The 19,613-nt window shown below is 38.3% G+C and overlaps 1 protein-coding gene across 2 annotated transcripts in view; it reads left to right on the top strand.

The window, feature by feature from the left end:
* The window catches only part of RBM6 (RNA binding motif protein 6), a 101,668-nt gene that overhangs the window by 76,273 nt on the left and 5,782 nt on the right, over positions 1–19,613 (top strand). For both annotated transcript variants that reach the window (XM_027837229.1, XM_027837230.1), the window contains exons 7-15: positions 3,580–3,654; positions 5,945–6,005; positions 6,509–6,793; positions 8,048–8,208; positions 9,646–9,743; positions 11,101–11,143; positions 11,334–11,415; positions 15,030–15,115; positions 19,258–19,410. In XM_027837229.1, coding sequence (XP_027693030.1) covers positions 3,580–3,654; positions 5,945–6,005; positions 6,509–6,793; positions 8,048–8,208; positions 9,646–9,743; positions 11,101–11,143; positions 11,334–11,415; positions 15,030–15,115; positions 19,258–19,410 — 1,044 coding nt within the window. The remainder of the gene's footprint in view (positions 1–3,579; positions 3,655–5,944; positions 6,006–6,508; positions 6,794–8,047; positions 8,209–9,645; positions 9,744–11,100; positions 11,144–11,333; positions 11,416–15,029; positions 15,116–19,257; positions 19,411–19,613) is intronic.

Genomic DNA, 19,613 nt, shown 5'->3' with positions numbered 1-19,613 from the left:
CATTTCCTATCAGTTATAAAATGAGGGTTTGGACTATACAATTTATCAAGAATCTTCCTGCTCTAATTCAGTTCTCTGTAGCAATGGGTTGAAAGAAACAATGGGAATGTAGCCCCTTGTATTCACAGTCAAACTCAATTATTAGGCCTTGGTTATTCTTGGGATAGAAAATGGTGCTTTTCCTTGCCACACAGGGACTTTATTGTCTTTTATACCTTCTTTCAGCTTCACTTGTAGGCTCTATGGTTTTATATTTGAATGGGGTGATTGTATATGACTTTGATAAGTGAAGAAAATAGTTGCATATAGGCTTTAGGAATGGAAAGATATTGAGTTACTAATGTGGACACCCTTCCATGTTTGGTTTTTTGCTTTCATTTTTAAATTTTTTCAGCTTCAAGACTAGGGGAAAAATTTTGTGGCTCAACTCAGTTGTCCCTTTATTCATGAAAACCTCTTATGAGTTCACCTACCCTACAGACTTGTAGATTAAATAAATGAGGGGTCCTGTGAATCTTCGTAGTGCTTTGTAGTCCTAAGTACTTACGGGCTATTTTATATGTGTTTGTGGTAGGTAGGGGCTGTCATATTTATTGCCATATTTCCCTGTGACTATACAAAAGACCCTGTATAGAGTAGATGATTAATAAAAATGTTTGTTGTTGTTGAATTCAGTTGTGGTACTTGAGCAGTTAGTAGTTATTTTTTAGACATGTCAGAGTTTTGTGATATTAAAACCAAGAACTTGATATCTGTAGAAGAAAAATCTTAAATGTGATGTTGAATTTTTAACCAAATAAGAAACAAAAATTCCTTCGAAGCGGGTGTTGATATGGAAAATGGGCCATAGTTTTGGTGAAGAATTGAATAATAACTATTTGAGAATGACCCTCACGTTGGTTCATCACCTACAACTAAATTCTGTCAGCTGTCTTGTTCCTCTGATCATACCTACCCTGAGATATTTTTGACACATTACTTTGTTTCAGCCTAGAGAAGGTGATAATGGCAATCAAATGCTCTTAGCACACCAGGGCTACCCATGTACAGAAGGCTTATTGGTTAATAGAAGCTTCTGGTTGATAGAATGCCTGGCAAGCCAGGTTTTCTGAATTGTTATTTATTATTGTGACTTACTAACACTGTCAAGGATCCCAGCAGTGATTTTTTTTTTTTGACCTTACAAGTACTCTTCTAACAATATGTCAGAAAAAGAAGGGAAGAAAAAACTGTTGAAGAAGACTCTTAAGTAGTTATTTAAAAAACAGCTTGGTTTTTGAAATCTGTAATTGAACAGAAGTTTTCATTATATTGACACGTAGACCCTTAGGCAGAAGCAGTGATTTGCCCTAAAGAAAAGGGAGTGCCCAAGCAAGAAGAACATTTAGTGAGGATATTATGCAAGAAGGATTAAGTTGATGTTAGAAGTGCCTAAATGTATGATATGTTGCTTCCAAGTGGTGAAATCAGAAGATAGAAATTACAGATTAAAATCAGGAGCTAGAGGTAACATTGGTTCTTATGTGGGATGATGCTACTTACTAGGCCTGGACTGAATATTTTTGAACCGCTTGAGAATGCATTTTAAAAAAAAGATCCTGCTATAAATGTCAGCCAGCTGGTTTTCTGGTTATGAACATGGGTTATGAAAGCAGTACCTACCTCTGTGGCTTTTCTGGGTTAAATACTAAATGTATGATTAAATTAAAAGGAAGAGACAAGGTGTCTTCTCTATTAAACTTTAGTCATTTCTTCTAATACATTGAGTTCTAAAATTTCAACTTGAAGTGGATAATAAAACACTGTCGTGTTAAAGATATTTTTTTAAAGTGAATCCAAGCTTTTTAACTTGTCTGTCCTCAATTCTAGAGGCTAGTTCTCTGCTCACCAACCAGTGTCTGAAGAATGATGAATAGGATTGTCGTGCCTGGCAAAATCCTATCTTTACCATTATCCACGTTGGCAAAGCTGGCAGACCATGTGTGCTCTGCTTTTTCTGCTGACAATGCCATTGCCTGTGGAGCACAGTGCCAGTAATACAAATGTGGGTTTTGTGTGTTTGAGTCCTGGCTCTGACCCCTTCACCTTCCTCAGCCTGTGTTTCCCCACCTCCAGAGCGAAGATAACAATTCTTGAATTACTTGTCTCACAGAAATGTTACAAGAAAAGTGTTTTTTAGCCCTTAAAGCTCTATTGAAATGTGTTATTGATACTTAGCTACTTTGTAGGGAAGGAACCATGGTGCCCTTATGCCTGTAGGGATCTTTGTTTTCTCTGGTTTTCCTAGCAAGTGCATATCAATCTCTAACTTTTCAAACAGATTAACGGTCATTGATTTGTATTTTTAAAAATTATCTTAAATTTATTTTTTTTCCTTTCAGGTCCCTGATTCTTTCTTAAAGTAGGAAATCTAGAGGAATAAGGGGTGGAAGGTAGAAGGGAATGTATTTCTTTTGTTTTCATGTAATTTTCAGTTCATTCCCTATTTTTGGTGTTGGATTGACTCCAGTTTGTCTGAAAAGTAGAAAGAAAGACTATTCTCTGACATTTTACGATCAAAGCCAGAAAATGGAGCCCAATTGTGAATGGGCACATTATGTATAATTAATGCCTAAATCTAATGGAACACAGAGATGTCCCTCTATGCTTGAGAATGCTCAGGGGTTAATGGTCCAGAAGGACAATTAATCAAAACAAAGATGTTTTTAGCTATTTTGGGGAGGAAATAGTAACTACTTTGCATCTTGATGGCTTATTGTTTCATTCAGGGGTACCCGTTTTCTCCTGGCACAAAAAAAGACATTCTGATTTACCCAATGTCAAAGATGAGGGAGCTTTGTAGCCACAAATGATTTTAGTCTTTCCTGCTCATGGTAGCACCAAACCTTAGGGAAAGACACTGTTGATTTCTGTGTTGCTCTTAGGCCTTGGGGTGAGCTCACTCTGCCAGCTCCAAGCCAGAGTGATGCTACTATCAGACGTCATTTTCTGCTCTAAGGGTGTGACCCACTATAAAAATTTCGTCTTAATTTCCTTTGGTCAGTAATGATCCTCTGTTTTCTTATGTTCATGCCTTACATTTCTAAGGAAAATTTAATATCACTTTATTGCCTTTCTGACTGGAGGCCAATTAGCCATGGAACGGAAGATAGCAAAGTGGGCTCCTGAATCCTCATGCCCCAGAAAGAAGGTGTAGCTTCTCATCCATGGCACTGGACCTCAGTTCAGCAAGGTACCCTTCTTTGGACTCATCAGGGCACTCTGAATGTGCTCAGTGAGGAGCAGGCTGCCACAACACAGCCTCCCAAATGGAAAGATCCAGGGTTGAGAAGAAGTTTAACTCTTTTCTCCAAGGAGTTGAAAGTACTCTTCTTTCCCAAGCACAAGTCTGCATGGCCACGTAGCCTAAGGACTGTAGCTTGAACAACTTACTCACTTTATATCAAAACCAAGTTTCTTCTTTATTAAATCTTTTACTTTCATGACACAAAGGGCTCTTTTGCCTCACTGTCCCTTAAAAAAAAAGACATCAATTTTCTAAGGAGTTTATGTTGATGACTTACCTGTTTGTCTCAACAGGGAACTTTAAAGATCCGTGACAAAGAGGTGACTCTAGAGTATTCACCAAGCCCGGATTTTTGGCATTGTAAACGGGTATGTGTTAAGAAATTTCTTGCCTTTTTCTTTTCCTACGAATAAGGGGTAATAGGTTGGTTAAGGGAGCCAGAGCCAAGAAAATGGAACTCTACCTGGTTATGTTTACTGCTGTGATGTCAAGTTATTCCACAACTTATTTTTGATTATTAGAAAGTTGAGGAAAATCCAAACCAGACCATTTCCTTGGTGTGGAACATTGGTTCTTTTGTCTATGTGATGAATGTTGCTTCTGATCCTAAGATGTCTTAGATGAGATGTCCTTTCTGTTGATGGTGATTCTAGCCCTGTCACTTGGGACCTCTTTTTTATACTCATCTTCCCATATAAACAAGAGGAATTGGTGCCTCAAACAGTCAATTTCTGGTGGGGATAAAATCTCAAATCATGGAACACTAGAGCTGGAAAGATCCATAAGGGATCATCTCATCTAGTCCAATCATTTTAAAAAGGTGGAAGTTGAAGCTCTGCTTCAGAAATTACTTCCTCCAGGGACAGCTAGGTAGCCCAGTGGATGGAGCACTGACCCTGGAGTTATGAGGACCTGAGTTCAAATCTGGCCTCAAACATTTGACACTTACTAGCTGTGTGACCCTGGGCAAGTCACTTAACCCTGATTGCCTGCCCTTCCCTCCTAAGAAAAAATTTACTTGCTCAAGTTTGGCCTATACGGGCAGAGTCAGAACCAAAACCTAGGCTTCCTAACTCTTAATTTGGTGCTTTTTTAACGTTCCCTGGGTTCCTAAGTTCTTAGTCTCAAATGATTTCTTCATATTCTAACACCTTGCAATCTCTAGGATAATAAGGAACCTTTTTATTAGACCAAGTTTTTTTCAGTGTCACCCATTGTGAAAAATACTATTGTTAAAAGTTCAAATTTTTAAATTGGTTGTAGAGCCTTAAATTGTCAATATCATCAGTATCATATGAAACGATGTCCAAAAATCACTGACTTTAAAAACCTGTTAAAATTGTCTTGACCTGTTTAAAAATTGGCTTGACACACCTAAAACAAATATACACTTTAGTTGTACATGTCCTTATCATGTAAATTTTAAAAAACAGAAACAGTGGAGATGGGTAGGATAAGATGCCCAGACCCTAGCTACTGTTAATACAAGAACTTTTTCTCCCCAAGAATATTGAATCTAGGCTTATTGGGAGTCATATAGGAATCATATAGCTTGATCTGTGTGACATTGTCACTTTCCCTCTCTGGACATTACCTCCATCTCTGTAAAGTGAGACTAGTTGAGATGTTTTCCTAAACTCTCTTCCAACTCTGTCATTCTATGATCTAAGTCAAGGGTCAGCAAATTAGGATGGACTGTTTTTGTAGGGCTAGGTTTTAGGTTTTTACATTTTTAAATAAAATAAAACTTTATTTAGAAATGTAAAAACCATTCTTAGCTCACTGGTGTACAAAAACAGCCCAGATCTCCCAGGCTTAGTTTGCTGATGCTTGTTCTAAGTTCTAAGTAGTTCCCATAAGCTCTGATAACCAACTGTTGGTTAGAATATCCTAGAAAGCAACATAGAAAGACATTTACCTGCACTTTCTACTCTTAAAGGATAAAATGAGGTGTTGTGGAACTATGCCTAATCTATTTTATGGAGATAATCCAGTCCCTTTGTCATGAATAGAGGAAGGAAGTAACGATCTCTATAGAAGCTGTTTATCTTATTTTGTGTTAATACTGTTTTCTTGCAGCACCTCTAAGATATCCCTAGAAACATCCCCTAAATAACTACTGTAAGCATCAGCTGTTCATATTCTTTGCCTCCGCTTCTCCAAGTATGTTTATATCCTAGCTGCAAGAGAAATTGGCATACGTTAATTTCATCTCTATTTGCTTCTGGCTGAGACTAATTGGGACACTATCTCAACGTATTCTGTATCTGTTTAGCTCTATGTAATATCAAAGGATGGTAACAGTTTTGGAGTCACAGTGTCCTAGGTATTAAATCCTAGGTATTAACTGTCTCAAAGCTCATTTTAATGTTTATACTTTCTTAATACATACAGAAAATAGTCTCTTTAAATGTGTATGTAGACAATTAGCATCCTCTCCAAACACAGAAGGCAATTCTTAAGAGTCCTCCTGACCTTAGAAATGAACTGAGTTTAGGATTACCAGGTTAGGCCTGTGTCTTCTGTGGCATCAGCACAAGTGCTGATGTTTTATTCTAGTTTTATTCAGCTCTCTATATTAACATTCAGGATGTGCAGAAAGTTCCTAAAATATTTTTACTGATAATTTTTGCTTATCTTTTCTCTTTTGCTTTGCAGTGTAAAGTTAGCACTGTTGGATATCGTTCATCTTGCTCATATTGCAAGTTCCCAAGAGAGGGTTGGTGTATTTTCGTTCATCTGTATATCAGTTCATTTGTTTTGGGTTTAAATTTAGAATCTTCTTCAGTTTTAGAGACTGGGTATAGGGTTAGGGTTATGATACATGATGTTTTTTCTACAATTGCAGTTTCCCAACAAAACCCAAATGACCCTCCATACAAAGTACATTCATTGAAAATAGCTAACTATTTTTCTATGTTGTAGTCTAATTCATTGACTATGTGGGGTGGCTATAGTAGTAAGGAAAGTAGAGCCCTGATATCCAGATTAGAAATAAGAACAAATTCTCTTTTCTGGGAAGGTTGAGTCAGCGTATGTGACTTTGGTTGAATTAAGTTGACTTTCTTTGCTTTCTGGGCCATTAAGCAGTTTAGGGGCAGTATTCATAGGACAATAGATTCAGACATCAGTGTATACAGGCTGCCAGATTGGAATTCTAGCTTGTGTAATTTGGAACCAGATAGTAGATATTTCGTTGTATTTCCTTTTGCTTCCTAACAGAGGCCAAGGTTCAGCAGGAATTAGCTAACTATCCTGAGGGCCAGAAATCACCAGCACAGCCAGCAGCACTACCAGAAAAGCAGCAGAGCCATCCTCAGGCACCACCTGACAAAGAACCTGAGACAAAAAAGCGAGAAGAAGGGAGAGAGAGACGCTTAGGCCAAGAGCAAAGGAGGGACTCAGAAAGGTATCCTTCTCGAAGGGAAGGACATGATACCTCCACCAGAAGAGACAATGAGAAGGAACAGTGGTCTGGAGAGTCACGTCAGGATGGGGAGAGCAAAAGTAAGATGCTAGAGGTTTATCATGATGTTCAACCGTTGTATATATTTAGATTTCAACATATTTCCAAGAAAAAAATTTCTAATTCACAGGTTGGCAGGGAATTTTCCCTTTCCAATGGATTATACCAGGCACAGTATATTATTTCTAGAGTTGTGAATAGTCTGATATAATTGTTAAAAATTACACTTTTATGCGTAGAACTTTTAGAGAAAGGTGAGATCTTGATACTATCTGGTCTAACTATCCTGTACAAGAGAAGGGAATAACCATTTATATGGTACCTACTGTGTGCCAGGTACAGTACTAAGTACTTTTTTACAAATATTATCTGATCCTCACAACAACCCTGTGAGGTAGGTGCTATTATTACTCCCATTTTACAGATGACAAAACTGAGTCAGGCAACACTTAAGTGACTTGCCCAAGGTCGCAGCTAGTAAGTGTCTGAAGCTGGATTTGAACTTGGGTCTTCCTGACTTCAGGCCCAGCACTCTATCCACTGGGCCACCAGCTACTTCTAATATAATGCCTCTGTATAAGCTGATGGATTTGGAATCAAAAGACCTAGATTTGAATCTTAGTTCTTCTACCTACTACCTATGTTATCTTAGGCGAGGAATTTTTAACCTGACATCCACTGACCCTCAAAGATTCCATTGGTAGACTTCAGGGGTTTCATGAACTTGTATCAGAAAAAAGTGACACCTTTATTTTCACTAACCTCTAACTGAAATTTAGCATTTCCTTCAGTCATGAATGTAGGCAGCAAACCATGATTCTGAGAAAGGGGTCTGTATGTTTTCCCAAACTGCCAAAAGGGTCCATAACACAGGATGGTTTAAACCTGCTGCCTTAGGCAAATCATTTCCCATCTCTGGGCTTTAGTTTTCTTAGCTGTAATAGGAATGGAGTGTAGGACCAACTAATTTCTGAGGGCTTTTCCAGCTCTAAAGCTTATGATCCTATGAATTTGCATTTTTCAAATGTCAAGAGATTGAAATATACAAGAAAAGCAGCAGAACATAGTTTCAGATTTCTAATTTTGAATCTTAAAGAAGGGAAAAAAGCCTGACCTCTCAGCATAACTTGTGAGTGCAGTCATGTTGTTGAGTAGAAGGTATTTATTATCCAGGATAAAGCGTCCACCCAAGGGTCTAGTATTTGTGAGAGAGTTGTATTAATTACACTTTTGCAGATTCACCTTTGTCTTTTTTCCTGCCCTCATCCCTTTCTGCCACCTTTGGATCTTGCCAGCTATTATGCTTAAGCGAATTTATCGGTCCACTCCACCGGAGGTAATCGTGGAAGTACTCGAGCCCTATGTCAGACTTTCTACTGCCAACGTCCGAATCATCAAGAATAGAACTGGCCCCATGGGCCATACATATGGCTTCATTGACCTCGATTCTCATTCGGTGAGTTGCCCTGCTCTTAGATATTGTTAAAGGCAGGAGAGCGGTTGGTGAGACCATTGAGGAAGTTTGGAGTGTTGTCATTTCAAGTCTTGGAGGGTTGCCTTGGTCACAAAACTTCTTTGTTCTGTTCATTGGGTTTATGTTTCATATGGGAATCTCCATGTTGGAGGGGATTTCTTAGTTTTTCTTTGTAGCAATGACTTCAGAGTATCTCATACAGAAGACAGTAAATATTTGTTGAATGAATGAATGAATCAGTCCCTGTTTATCAAGGACCTCTTATATGCCACTGCTAGTGATACAGATATAAAAAAGAAAGACATTCCCTTCCCTTAAGGAGCTTACAATCCAGTGAAGGAACACAACACACAAAAGAAAGCTGAAAAATGGATTGCGGGGAAGGTAGACGTGGATGGGATATGATGGAAAATCAGAGAAGTCCCAAAGTAGTGCAGCCCAGGAGAGAAAAGAGGAGATGTCTGAGCTGAGTTCTCCTTAAATGGAGAGTTCAGAGTTCATGGCTCCATCTACAATATGAGGGATGAAGGGTAGGGATGAGGTAAGTCCCAGGCTGATAGGATCTTGAAGGATGATGAGATTTTCCCAATAAGGAGCTTCCTGGGGCATGGTGGGAAAGTCAGAGATTTCCCAAAGTAGTATAGTCAGGGAAGAAATGAGGAAATGAAGGCACTGAAGGATAGGACTCCTAAAGTATCTTCCCATATTACTGTTATTTTGATTTGTGATTTTTGACAAGTGAACCAAACATTGATTTCCCTCATATGTAAGATAGAATTTATAATTTATCCGAGACCTCCATGTTTATTTGGATACTAGGAGATGACAGTGATTGCTAGTGGTAGCTTTTCTTTATTCTGCTACAGGATAAAAGAAGATTCACTCGTATTCAGTGAGCATAGGGTTTTGGCATAAAACATTTGGTATTTAATGGGATACAGAAAGATGATGTTTTTGACATTTTTCTTTTTCACTACAATTGGCATCTTAAGACTTTCTTTTTTTTTTCCCCATTAAGGTTTTTTTTTTCTAGTTTTGTGTCTAATTGATAAGGTGTAATAAAGACCCAGAAGAAAATAATGAGCATTTCTGTTGACTTTGATGATCCAGAATTACAAAGTATTGAACTAGAATGATTGGGTATCAACTGATGACTGAAGAGAACAGAACAGATATGATCTCTCATGTATAAAACTAGGGAAGAAATTACAGCCATTACTCTGACCTGTATTCTTGGAAGGCTTATGCCTCTTTTCATTTGAAATATGATTAAAAATCTAAGTTTAGAAACATTGTTAAGAAACATTTAATTAATTTAATAGAATTTTCCCAATTTTGATGGTGAATATTGGTTTTTATTCCAGAGGACTCAGATCTTTTCTCTCCTTGGTGTATAGTCTCTCTCTCTCTCTCTCCTAGGAAGCCCTTCGTGTAGTGAAGATTCTACAGAACCTGGATCCCCCATTCAGTATTGATGGGAAGATGGTGGCAGTGAATCTTGCTACAGGAAAACGAAGGTAACCTAGTCTGTGGGGCAAGATTTCCCTGGTCCTGGGCCAGGCTGATTCTGCCTGCTAGCATCTTCATTTATCTTTCTTTAGTGCTTATTCTTTTCCTCAATAGTAATGGTAGCTTGTCCTTCCCTGTCTTGACTATCTAGAACCTTAGGGTACGACACCAGAGCAAATTGTGTGTTTGTGCCTCTATACTTTACAAAATGCAGCATAATCCTCAACTGAGGACTCCACAGGGAGGAATTCCAAGAATCTCATTTCCCAGCTGTCATGCTTCAACCTCTCTTTGGCTAACAGGGAATGTTATTGGCTACTTTTACCCTTGCAGTAGTGGACAATCTCCATTTCATGCTATCTGTAATGCTGGTAGGAGATGTGATAGAGAATCCCAAAGATGCTTGGCTGCTTCACTTGGTTTTTCTCCCATTGGCATGAGAGCTTAAGTTCTCTACTCCCTTGATCTACTGTCACCACCATCACCACAACTATGTACTTTCTCTTCTGGGTTCCTTTCACTCAGATCACCTGAGGAAAGGGAAATTACTACCCCTTCCCTGCCATCTCTGAAACACATGGCCCTTCTTCAGATTTTCAAGGTGTTTAAAAGATTTATTTTTTTTTAAATGTTAGTAACTATAAGACAATAGACATGCACCTAAAATAAGAAATAAGAGGAGTGTGTTCCAAAGTAAAAGAAGTCTTTGATGGGATATAAATGAAACTTCACCTAATCTTTTTTGCTTGCTTCACTTACCCATCTTTTGTTTCTTGTCTGTTTAATCAGCACTGCCCCTGACCTCTGATCTTTTTTTTTTGTTCCTGGTACTAGTGCCTGTCCTTTCTTTCCCCCAAACTTCTTTTACACCTAGATTTTGATAGAGCAGTGGGAAATATAGACTCTGTTAGGTTCTGAGCTTTCACAAAGGATTTAAACATTTTGCTTTATATCTTTGAGAGAGATTATTTCCAACCAGCCTAGTACGAGAAAGTCCTTTTCTAGTATCATTAAAAAAAGTTAAACCTCTAATGTAAAGATGTGAACTAGTTCACTACATGTGAGATCAGGAATTATTATGACATGTTCTATGGCTCAGTTACATGATTCCATGAAACAGAACTGCTCATATTTCCCTAAGTCGTCTGTGGACATCCATTCAACAGTATCAGATCCCGTTAGTCTCTAGGTCTATTTTCCAACTTGCAAAGTGGGAAGAAGAGAGTTAATTGATATTGAAGTGGTATGAATAGAAATGTAAATACTGCAAAAGTGCAGAACCTACTTTTTTTTATGTTTATAGTAGCCTAAAAAACTGTAGCTTATGTATGTTAATTTGGGTGTATTTTGTTTCTCATTTTGTAGAAATGATTCTGGGGATCACTCTGACAGTATGCACTATAACCAGGTAGGCTTGAGCATATAATGTTTTAGGGTTGGAGGATATGTTGTTAAAAATCCTCAGGCTTTTCAGTCTCAGATAACTGAGAAAGTGACCTTGAATTGTTCTCTGAGTACAGCTAAAAGGGGAAGAAAGATGATGATAATTGCCAAGTGGTTTGCTTTTTAGTTCTAAGACTTTAACTTCTTTCTTTCAGGGTAAAAAATATTTCCGGGAAAGGAAGGGAGGCAGCAGAAACTCAGACTGGTCCTCAGACTCAAATCGACATGGGCAGCAAAGTAAGAGGAATGACCTTTAGTTTCTCTCTTTCTTTTTGACTTGATCTGCTGCTCTTAGCATGGTCCTGTACTAGCACATAGTTGGCTGTAGAGGACTTCCCCCAAACTTTGGCCTTCTTCCTACTACTTCCGGATAGAGTGCAGATTGAGGCTGTGGATTTTTGTTTTTTGGATGTGGCCAATGCAGGAATTTGCTTTGCTTTTGACTCTGCACCAGGCTTTATTTTTGGTGGGAAGGTGGGCAATGGGGGGGAGGAGGGAGGGAGTTGGAAGGGAGAGAATTTGAGCCTAAAAATGTAAAAAATTAAATTTTTTTAAAAAGGCTATGAAAAGAGGATTTGGACTTAGAGGATTTGAATTCAAATCCTGGGACTGGTACTTATTCTTTGTGTGTATGAGACTTTGGATAAGTTTCTGCACTTCTCTTGACTTTAGTTTCCCTCTCTATAAAATAAGGGGGTTGGACTAGCAGATCTGTAAGGTCCCTTCTAGCTATCAGTGTCTGCTTTTATGATAATCCTAAGAGTAGAGGGAGGTTTCTTAATCACACTGAAGTTTTACACTTTGGTCTTGAAAGGAAATGGTATGGTCCTTGGCATCAACCTCCTAAGCTGCTGAGGAACTCCACCATGTCCCTCAGAATTCCTTGAGGACCCCAACAGCCTCATACTTCTCAGTTTTTAGGTACTTCTTTGAATCAAGGCTAAAGATCAGTAGTTAAAGCTAGGCAAGAAATGCCAGCTGGTGTGATTTTCTGTGTTGCAGTTGTTTATTGAATATTCATTATTTTCTCTTTCTCCCAATGTAAGGTCATTTTAAATTATGATTTTCTTCATTCTTTGTACTTGCAACCCCAGTCCCTACTAGCGCAGTGCTTGGCACATAGTAGGTGTTAATAAATGCTTTTGTTGATTATAGAAAATGTTTTTAATACTGAATCAGTCTATCCTCTCCATTTCCTTGACAAGTGGTAATCCACCCTCCTATGGTGATCTCTCCCTTGATCTCACTAATTGTAGAGGCAATCCATGTCATAAGTTTGTCAATTGTAAATATTTGGAAGTTTTTCTTCATATTGAGCCTTCTAAAAATTAAAAATAACCATAAGTAGAATGGGCTGCCTACAGAAGGATCCTTTCACTAAGGGTCTTCAAGCAAAAGCTGAATGACCACTTTTCAAAGATTTTATAAAGAGGATTCTTATTAAGTTATGAGTTGAACTAAATGGCCTATGAGGTCCTTTCTGTTTACATGATTCTATGACCCTCAAGTCTGTCTCCCTGTACCTTTTATCTGTTGGTCCTTATTTGGACCTCTGATATCTCTTCTACGTGGTAACGCTTCAGATATTTGAAAACTGCTGTTATGTCTCCCCTTAAATATTTTTTTCCAGGTTAAAATATTCCCATGTTCTTCACCTGATCCGCAAAGGTCACTCTCCTCTGTACATTATAGATGATCTCCAGTTCTGACTTCATTGAGCTTATAGTTCACTAGAATCCCACATTCTTTTTTATATGAATTGCTTTATAGATACTTTCCTTCCATCTTGGAATGGTGTAGTTTGTTAAAAATCCAAGTGCAAGACTTTACAATTATCCCTCTTAAAGGCTATCTTGTTAGTTTTTATTCTGCCATTCCAACTTTTGTTTTTGTTTTTTTTTTAATTCAGTCATCCATTTGATAGCCATGTCATCTATGCCTTCATCCAGTCCATTGATAAAAATGTTAGACAGCACCAGACTAGACCAGTGATCTTTTAATTGCTACTCATTGAGTCTGATTACTTTCTTTTTAAAAAAAAAATTTTCCATTTAGTAAAAATCAGTCTTCTTTTCCCCTCTCCCTCATCTTTTCCTCTCCCATTTAAGAAAGAAAGAAAAATAAAACCCCTATTCCAAACATGTATTGTCAAGCAAAACAAATGTGTGTGAGTGTGTGTATGTTTATATTTTAGACATAGCCAGTCTGCATGTTTATATATCTCATTCTATATTCTGAGTTCTTTGCCTCTCCTTCAGGAGGTAGGTTAGCCTGTTTAATCATGAGTCCTCTGGAATCCTCATTGTTACTCTTCTGATTAGAATTCCTGAGTCTTTCAGAGTTGTTTGTCTTTACAATATTGTTGTGGTTGTAATATATTTTTCTCCTGGTGTTGCTTACTTTACTCTCATCAGTTCATACAAGTCTTCCAAGATTTCTTAAACCATCCCCTTCATCATTTTGTACAGCAAAATAGTTTCCCCTCATATTTATGTACTATAATATGTTCAGCCATTCTCTGTTTGATGGGTACCCCCTCAATTTCCAATTCTCAGTGCTAAAAGACCTATAAATATTTTTGTACATTTTTAGGTAGTTTGTTTTGCTTAGGACTTAGCCTACCTTAACCTACTCAACATTTCATTTCCTCCTTCCCCTTCTGCCCTTTCCCTCCTGTTTCCTGTGATGGATATCTCAATATCCCACTCTGTGTACATTCTTTTCTCCCTTGACCAGTCCTTGTGAGAGTGAGGTTCAAGTGAACCACTGCCCCACCCCTTTCTTCTTGTTTGTATAGACCTCTGCTTGTGCACCCCTGTTACATGACTTAATTTCCCTTCACCACTTTTTCCCTTTCACTCTAGTGTACTCTTCTTCCCCTCCTTTTCTATTCTTCTTTTAAGATCAACCAGTCCCAGGGCCTCCAATTCAACTTCCTCTTTGACTCCTCTTGAGGAGAGGATTTTGTTTGGAGTTCAGTCAATAAACAGTATTAACTGGCTACTAAGTGCTAGAGAAATAAGTACAAAAAAAAAAAAAAAAGAAAGGAAGAAATCAAGCCCCAGCCCTGAGGAGCTTACATAAAAAAGGAGGCTGAAAAGGGTGGGGAGAGGTAGGGGGCAGGGAAAGTTTGAGTCAGAGGTCAGAGCTATCCCAGAGCAGTGCAGCCATGAGAAATGAGGTGTTCTCAGCTGAACTTTGACCCTTCTTAAATAGAGGTTTGGGAATTCCTGGCTCCACCCTTCTGTCAGAAGGCAGAGGGTAGTGGTGATGAGGTTTTCCTATTAGCTTCCTGGAGACATGGTGGATCGATCTATTTCCCTTTGCCAACCTGGGCTGGAGAAAGGTCTCACTGTGATTTTTTTTCTTAGCTTTTTCTGATCAGAATTTGGACAGGTTTGTTTTCTGGATCTGTTGGAAGGGATTGTAGGGGGTAGGGGCGGAGCTTGCTGTACTTCTTTCTGTTCCTCTGCCATCTTAGTTCCTGTCTGGTCACTTTCTAACCCACTAACCTATACTATTATTCAGCCCACTTCTTCCCATCTTATTCACAGGGATATCGTGCAGAATTTTGTCAGATACTTTGATAAAATCCAGATATAACGTGTATTACTAGTCTAGTAACCCTATCAAAAAAGGAAGTTACTGTTATGACTTATTCCTTTTTTTTTTTTAAAGAAGTTTTTGTTGATGTCTTCTGTTTTTTCCATCATTATAGTACCTTTTCCCTCCCACTTCCACCTAAACTGTGACAGGAATAAAATCTCTGATCTAGTTTCTTGCATGTATGCATTTGTGACTATCCTGTGCATATGAGAAAAACTAATGTTGACTTCTTTCTTTGTTTTTAGCTTCATCTGACTGCTACATATATGATTCTGTCACTGGTTACTATTATGACCCCTTAGCTGGAACATATTATGACCCCAAAACACAGGTGACTTTTAAATTTTGTTTTGGCTACTTTATTCTTTTGGTGAAAGTGTGCATTAATATGTAATAAAAGCTGATGGAACCAGGAGTAAGGAGGCCTGACTTCTCCTACTACCTTTGCTACTTTCTAGCCATGTGACTTTGAACAAGTTGAAAAAAATGAAACAAAAGCTTCTCGCTTCACTTGTAAAATGATGCTTATTCTCATAGTGTTGTTATTAGTATTAAATAGAGTAATGGATGTAAAAAGTCTGTTAACATTAGAACATTTTATAAAGTTCATGTTAAAAAATTTACATAGCTGAATTTACAGATTTACTTTTGTGTTAATTTCTGAATGTTCATATACCTATTGCATCAGGAATGCCAAGTTTAAGGATCTGGAGGCAGTAACGCTTAGTGGAAAATCATTTAGAGTTAGAAAATCTAGATTTCATCCTACCTTTCTTTGTCTCTTAAATTATTCATGAGTTTAGTCTCTGTGGTCCTTAGTTTGCTCTTAAAAAATGAGAGAGTTGAACTATATGGTATCTAAGATCCCTTCTAGTTCTAAATCTTATAATTTTATGATTCAGGTTGGCAGTAATCAGTCAAACGGAATCCTGGACTGCTACTCTAATCATTTGATTTCCCATTTTGTCCATCCTGCTTTGAAGTCCCAGGGCTTGTGTTGGATTTTATTAGGATCGAAGGGCTTTTGAAAAAGACTTTTCCAAACTTAACCATTGTTGTTAGATTTAGCATTGTTGGAGGTGGGGGGAAAACTCTAGGTTTAAAAATAAAAATCATTAAGCATTTATTAAGTTCCTGTTGTGTGGAGAACGTTCTGTCAGGTGCCGGGGGAGGTGAAAGATTGGTAAGTCATGGTCCCTGCCTTCAGGAAGCTCAGAGATGCCAGCACAGGATGTAATCAGAGGATCATGGAGGCCATCTAGTCTAGTCCCCTCATTCTGCAAATGAAGAGCTAAGGCTTGGAGAGGTTAAACCAACTTTCATTGGTCACAAAACCAGTATGTGTCAGGTATAGGCTTGAACCCAAATCTCCCTGATTCTGAGCCTGGCTCTTGATTCTCTATACCATGCTATCTCAAAAGGAGGAAACCAAGGCTAAGAGGAGGGTGACTTGTCCATGGTCACACAGAGACTAGATTTGAACCCCAGCTCCAAGTCATACACTTTGTCCAATACAGTGTATCTCAGATTGTGTGCTCTGAGGGGCAAGGTCAGTTATTAACCAGAAAGAATCATGGAAGACTCCTAAGAGAATTTGGTATTTGACTTGGATTTTAAAGGTGTTTAGGAGTCCAGTAGTTAAAGATGGCACATTCCAAGCCCAATAAGAGCATAAAAAGCCAGTGTATGTTTGAGGGCAGAGATGTGTTTTGTTTGTCTAGAATGTAGAGTATATGAAAGGAAATAATAGGAAATTAGTTTAGAAAAGTAGGGTGGAATCAGGTTGAATACCTTGAGTGTTATGGAAGGATTTTTGGTATTATTCAGCATGTAATGAGGAGCCTCTAATGATTTTGGAGCAAAAGAGTGTATAATAACACAATCCAATAGAGAGCCGTTAGATTTCGAGTTGGCAAATGACATGGTCTGACCTGGGCTTGGGAAGAAATCACTTTGGCTGGTTGTTTGGAGGATAGATTGAAATTGGAAGAGTTTTAAGGTAAGGAGAATTATGAGGAGGCAATTGCGACTTTCTAGTCAAGAGGTGACTAGTACCTGAACTAAGGAAGGCCTGTGTGTGAGTACCAGTAATAAAGAGATGGATGTGAGAGCTGGGGAGATGGAAACAGAAAGATTTGGCAACTGGGCGGATATGTGAGGTGAAGGAGAATGAGAAGTCAGGTATAATTGGAAAGTTACGAAACTGGAAGACTCGAAGAGTGGTGGTGCCATCAACAGAACTAAGAAAATTTTGTAAAGGGGTAAGTTTAGGGAGACAGATAACAGCTCTTTTTTGGACATGTTGAATTTGAAATCTCCAGTAAGCAGTTGGTCATGTGGAACTGGAGCTCAGAAAGGGGACTAGGGCTCAGTATATAAATATGTGAGCCATTTGCCTGGAGAAATTAATTCAACCTATAGGAACTGATGAGATCAGTAAGACTGGGAAGAGGGAAGAGGGCCCAGGGCAGAGCCTTTTGGAAACCCCCCCAGTTAGGATGCTCAGGCTATTAGATTGCAGGATCTGCCCAAGACTAAATATACCACCATCTTTTTAGTCATCCAGATTCTGAGCCTTAGTGTTAACCTTTATTTATCACTGCCTCATATAGCCATTCATTTGCCACATCTGGTCATTTCAACATCTACAATAAGATTGTTGTGAGGATCAAATGAGATAATATTATAAAGCATTTAGTACTGTGCTTAGCACATAGTAGGCACTTAATACTTTTTCCCCCCTTCCTTCTTACAACATCTATTGCTTCTGTCCCTCTTTCTTTACTCATACAACCACCACCCTACTCCATGTCCTTATCACTTATCACTTGGACTTTTGCAGTAGCCTAATTGTTTTCCCTGACTTAGGTCTTTCTCCTTTCTAATCCATTCTCCATACAGCTGCCAAAGTGATTTTCATAAAGTGCAGCTTTGACCATTTAATTCCCCTACTCAGTGAACTCCAAAAGCTAACTAATTGCCTGTATGATGGCTTTTAAAGCACTTCAGTCTGGCTCAAAATCTGCCTTTCCAACCTTATCCATAACTGCCCTTCCCACACTTGATAGTCAAGTCAAACTGGTCATATTGCTGTTCCTCACACAATACTGTATCCCTTCATCTTCCATCTCCATGCCTTTGTACTGGGTATCCCCCATGAGGCCCAGAGAAGTTAAACGATTTATCTAGAAATATAGGTAGCAATAAATGTTCGTGGATTCTAAGAGTACTGGTATAATTGCTCTAACAAGATTCTGCAGGTAGTGGGAATGAAGGAGATCATGGAAGCAAGCAGAGGAATGAGGCTTAGGGACTAGCAGGAATATCTCTTAGGTGACGAGAGAAGGCAATGGTTCTGAGGTTTGAGGAATGGAAAAGAGAGACTGAAGAAGTCTTCTGTTGAATGGATTCAATTTCAGGGAAACAAATCCAAGAGGGAAGGGTAGAGGACAAAGGAGGTTTAGGCAGCAAGGACTTGGAGGTTATGTACTACAGATTTGTAGTGGGTAAGATTGGTTTACTTTATGATCATCTCCTTCTCCTCTTTGACAGCTCTGGAGTAAGAACAAAGAAACTGTAGTGTGGAAGCAATCCAGGAATAAGGGTTCATAGGTCCAGAACCTGAGAAAGTTAAAAACTAGACCTTGAAGATAAAGTTGGGTATGGATTAAATAAAGCCAGAGTGAGAAAGTGAGTGAGAGAAAAGGAATTGGTCAAGGAATCAAAAGACCATAAGGGTAAAGATTTAAGTTTTAGTGTGACAATGGGGAGAGTAGAAGGATAGCTAGTTGTATTTGGAGGGTGGAATTTAGAAGTTCCAAATTTTGGAGGTGAAAGATTTTAAGTTCTGAAGTGTGGCATGTTAATTTGTGACTAAGAGAGAGTGGAGAAGTAGATCTTTGGAGCTGAGGTTAAGGAATAGAGAAGTAAGTTTAGTAGGGAGTTTGTTGGCATGAGTATTGAAGTGGCTGAGAATCATGGCTGGGGATAGTGTCAAGAGAAAGATAATGATCTAGATTCCAAACTTGTTGAAAAAAATTGGGAAAATGACCTGGAGGTCAATAGATGATAGCAACAAGTATAGAGAACCATTGTAAAGAATGGTTGCATTTTTTCTTTTTAATTAATTTTCTTCTCATTATGACCTCAACCTTCTTAAAAAAATAAACATTTCGGTATACACAGAACAGAGGGTTATATATGAAACTGAATTTATGTTCTTTTTTTAGAGTGCATATTAAATTTAGCATGATAATGACAAAAGTATGCCACTTGTGTATCCCCTTTTGAACTCTCTTCTGCTTTTTTCTGTGTGTTCTGGTTTCTTTGATGCTTTTTTCTTTTTATCTTCTTTCTTTTTCATCACTAACACTATGTAACAACTTCCCCTCACCAAAATAGAAACTTTTCCTTGTCACAAATATTCTCAAGAGAAACAAATAATCCCAGCATTATTTCTCAATAACCCTCTAGCAAGAAGTTTATGTACCACAAGACCCTGGGTCACCTGGGGCAGAGAGCAAGGGGAAGAAGCACAACAGTCAAGGAAAACCAAATGACAAGAAAGATTCCTTCAAAAGGGATAGCAGGGAGAAAAAAGACAAAGCTCGAGGCACACCCACGAAGGTAAGAAAGAAATCTATGCATTCTAGTGACTAGATAGTTTACTACCTGTCTCATTTTTCGTATTTTCCCCTTTGCAAAATGCAGGTTATTTCAGGGGCCTGTCTTGTCGGAGTAGAGATATGAACAGGACTTGAAATAGTAGTAATAAATAACCCAAGTCATATCTCTTCACCTTTTATAATTGCTTTGTTTCTATTCCTTAA

Source organism: Vombatus ursinus, unplaced genomic scaffold, assembly GCF_900497805.2.
Source record: "Vombatus ursinus unplaced genomic scaffold, bare-nosed wombat genome assembly UNPS02014820.1, whole genome shotgun sequence".
NCBI lineage: Eukaryota > Metazoa > Chordata > Mammalia > Diprotodontia > Vombatidae > Vombatus > Vombatus ursinus.
This window is presented reverse-complemented; position numbering and strand designations above follow the sequence as displayed.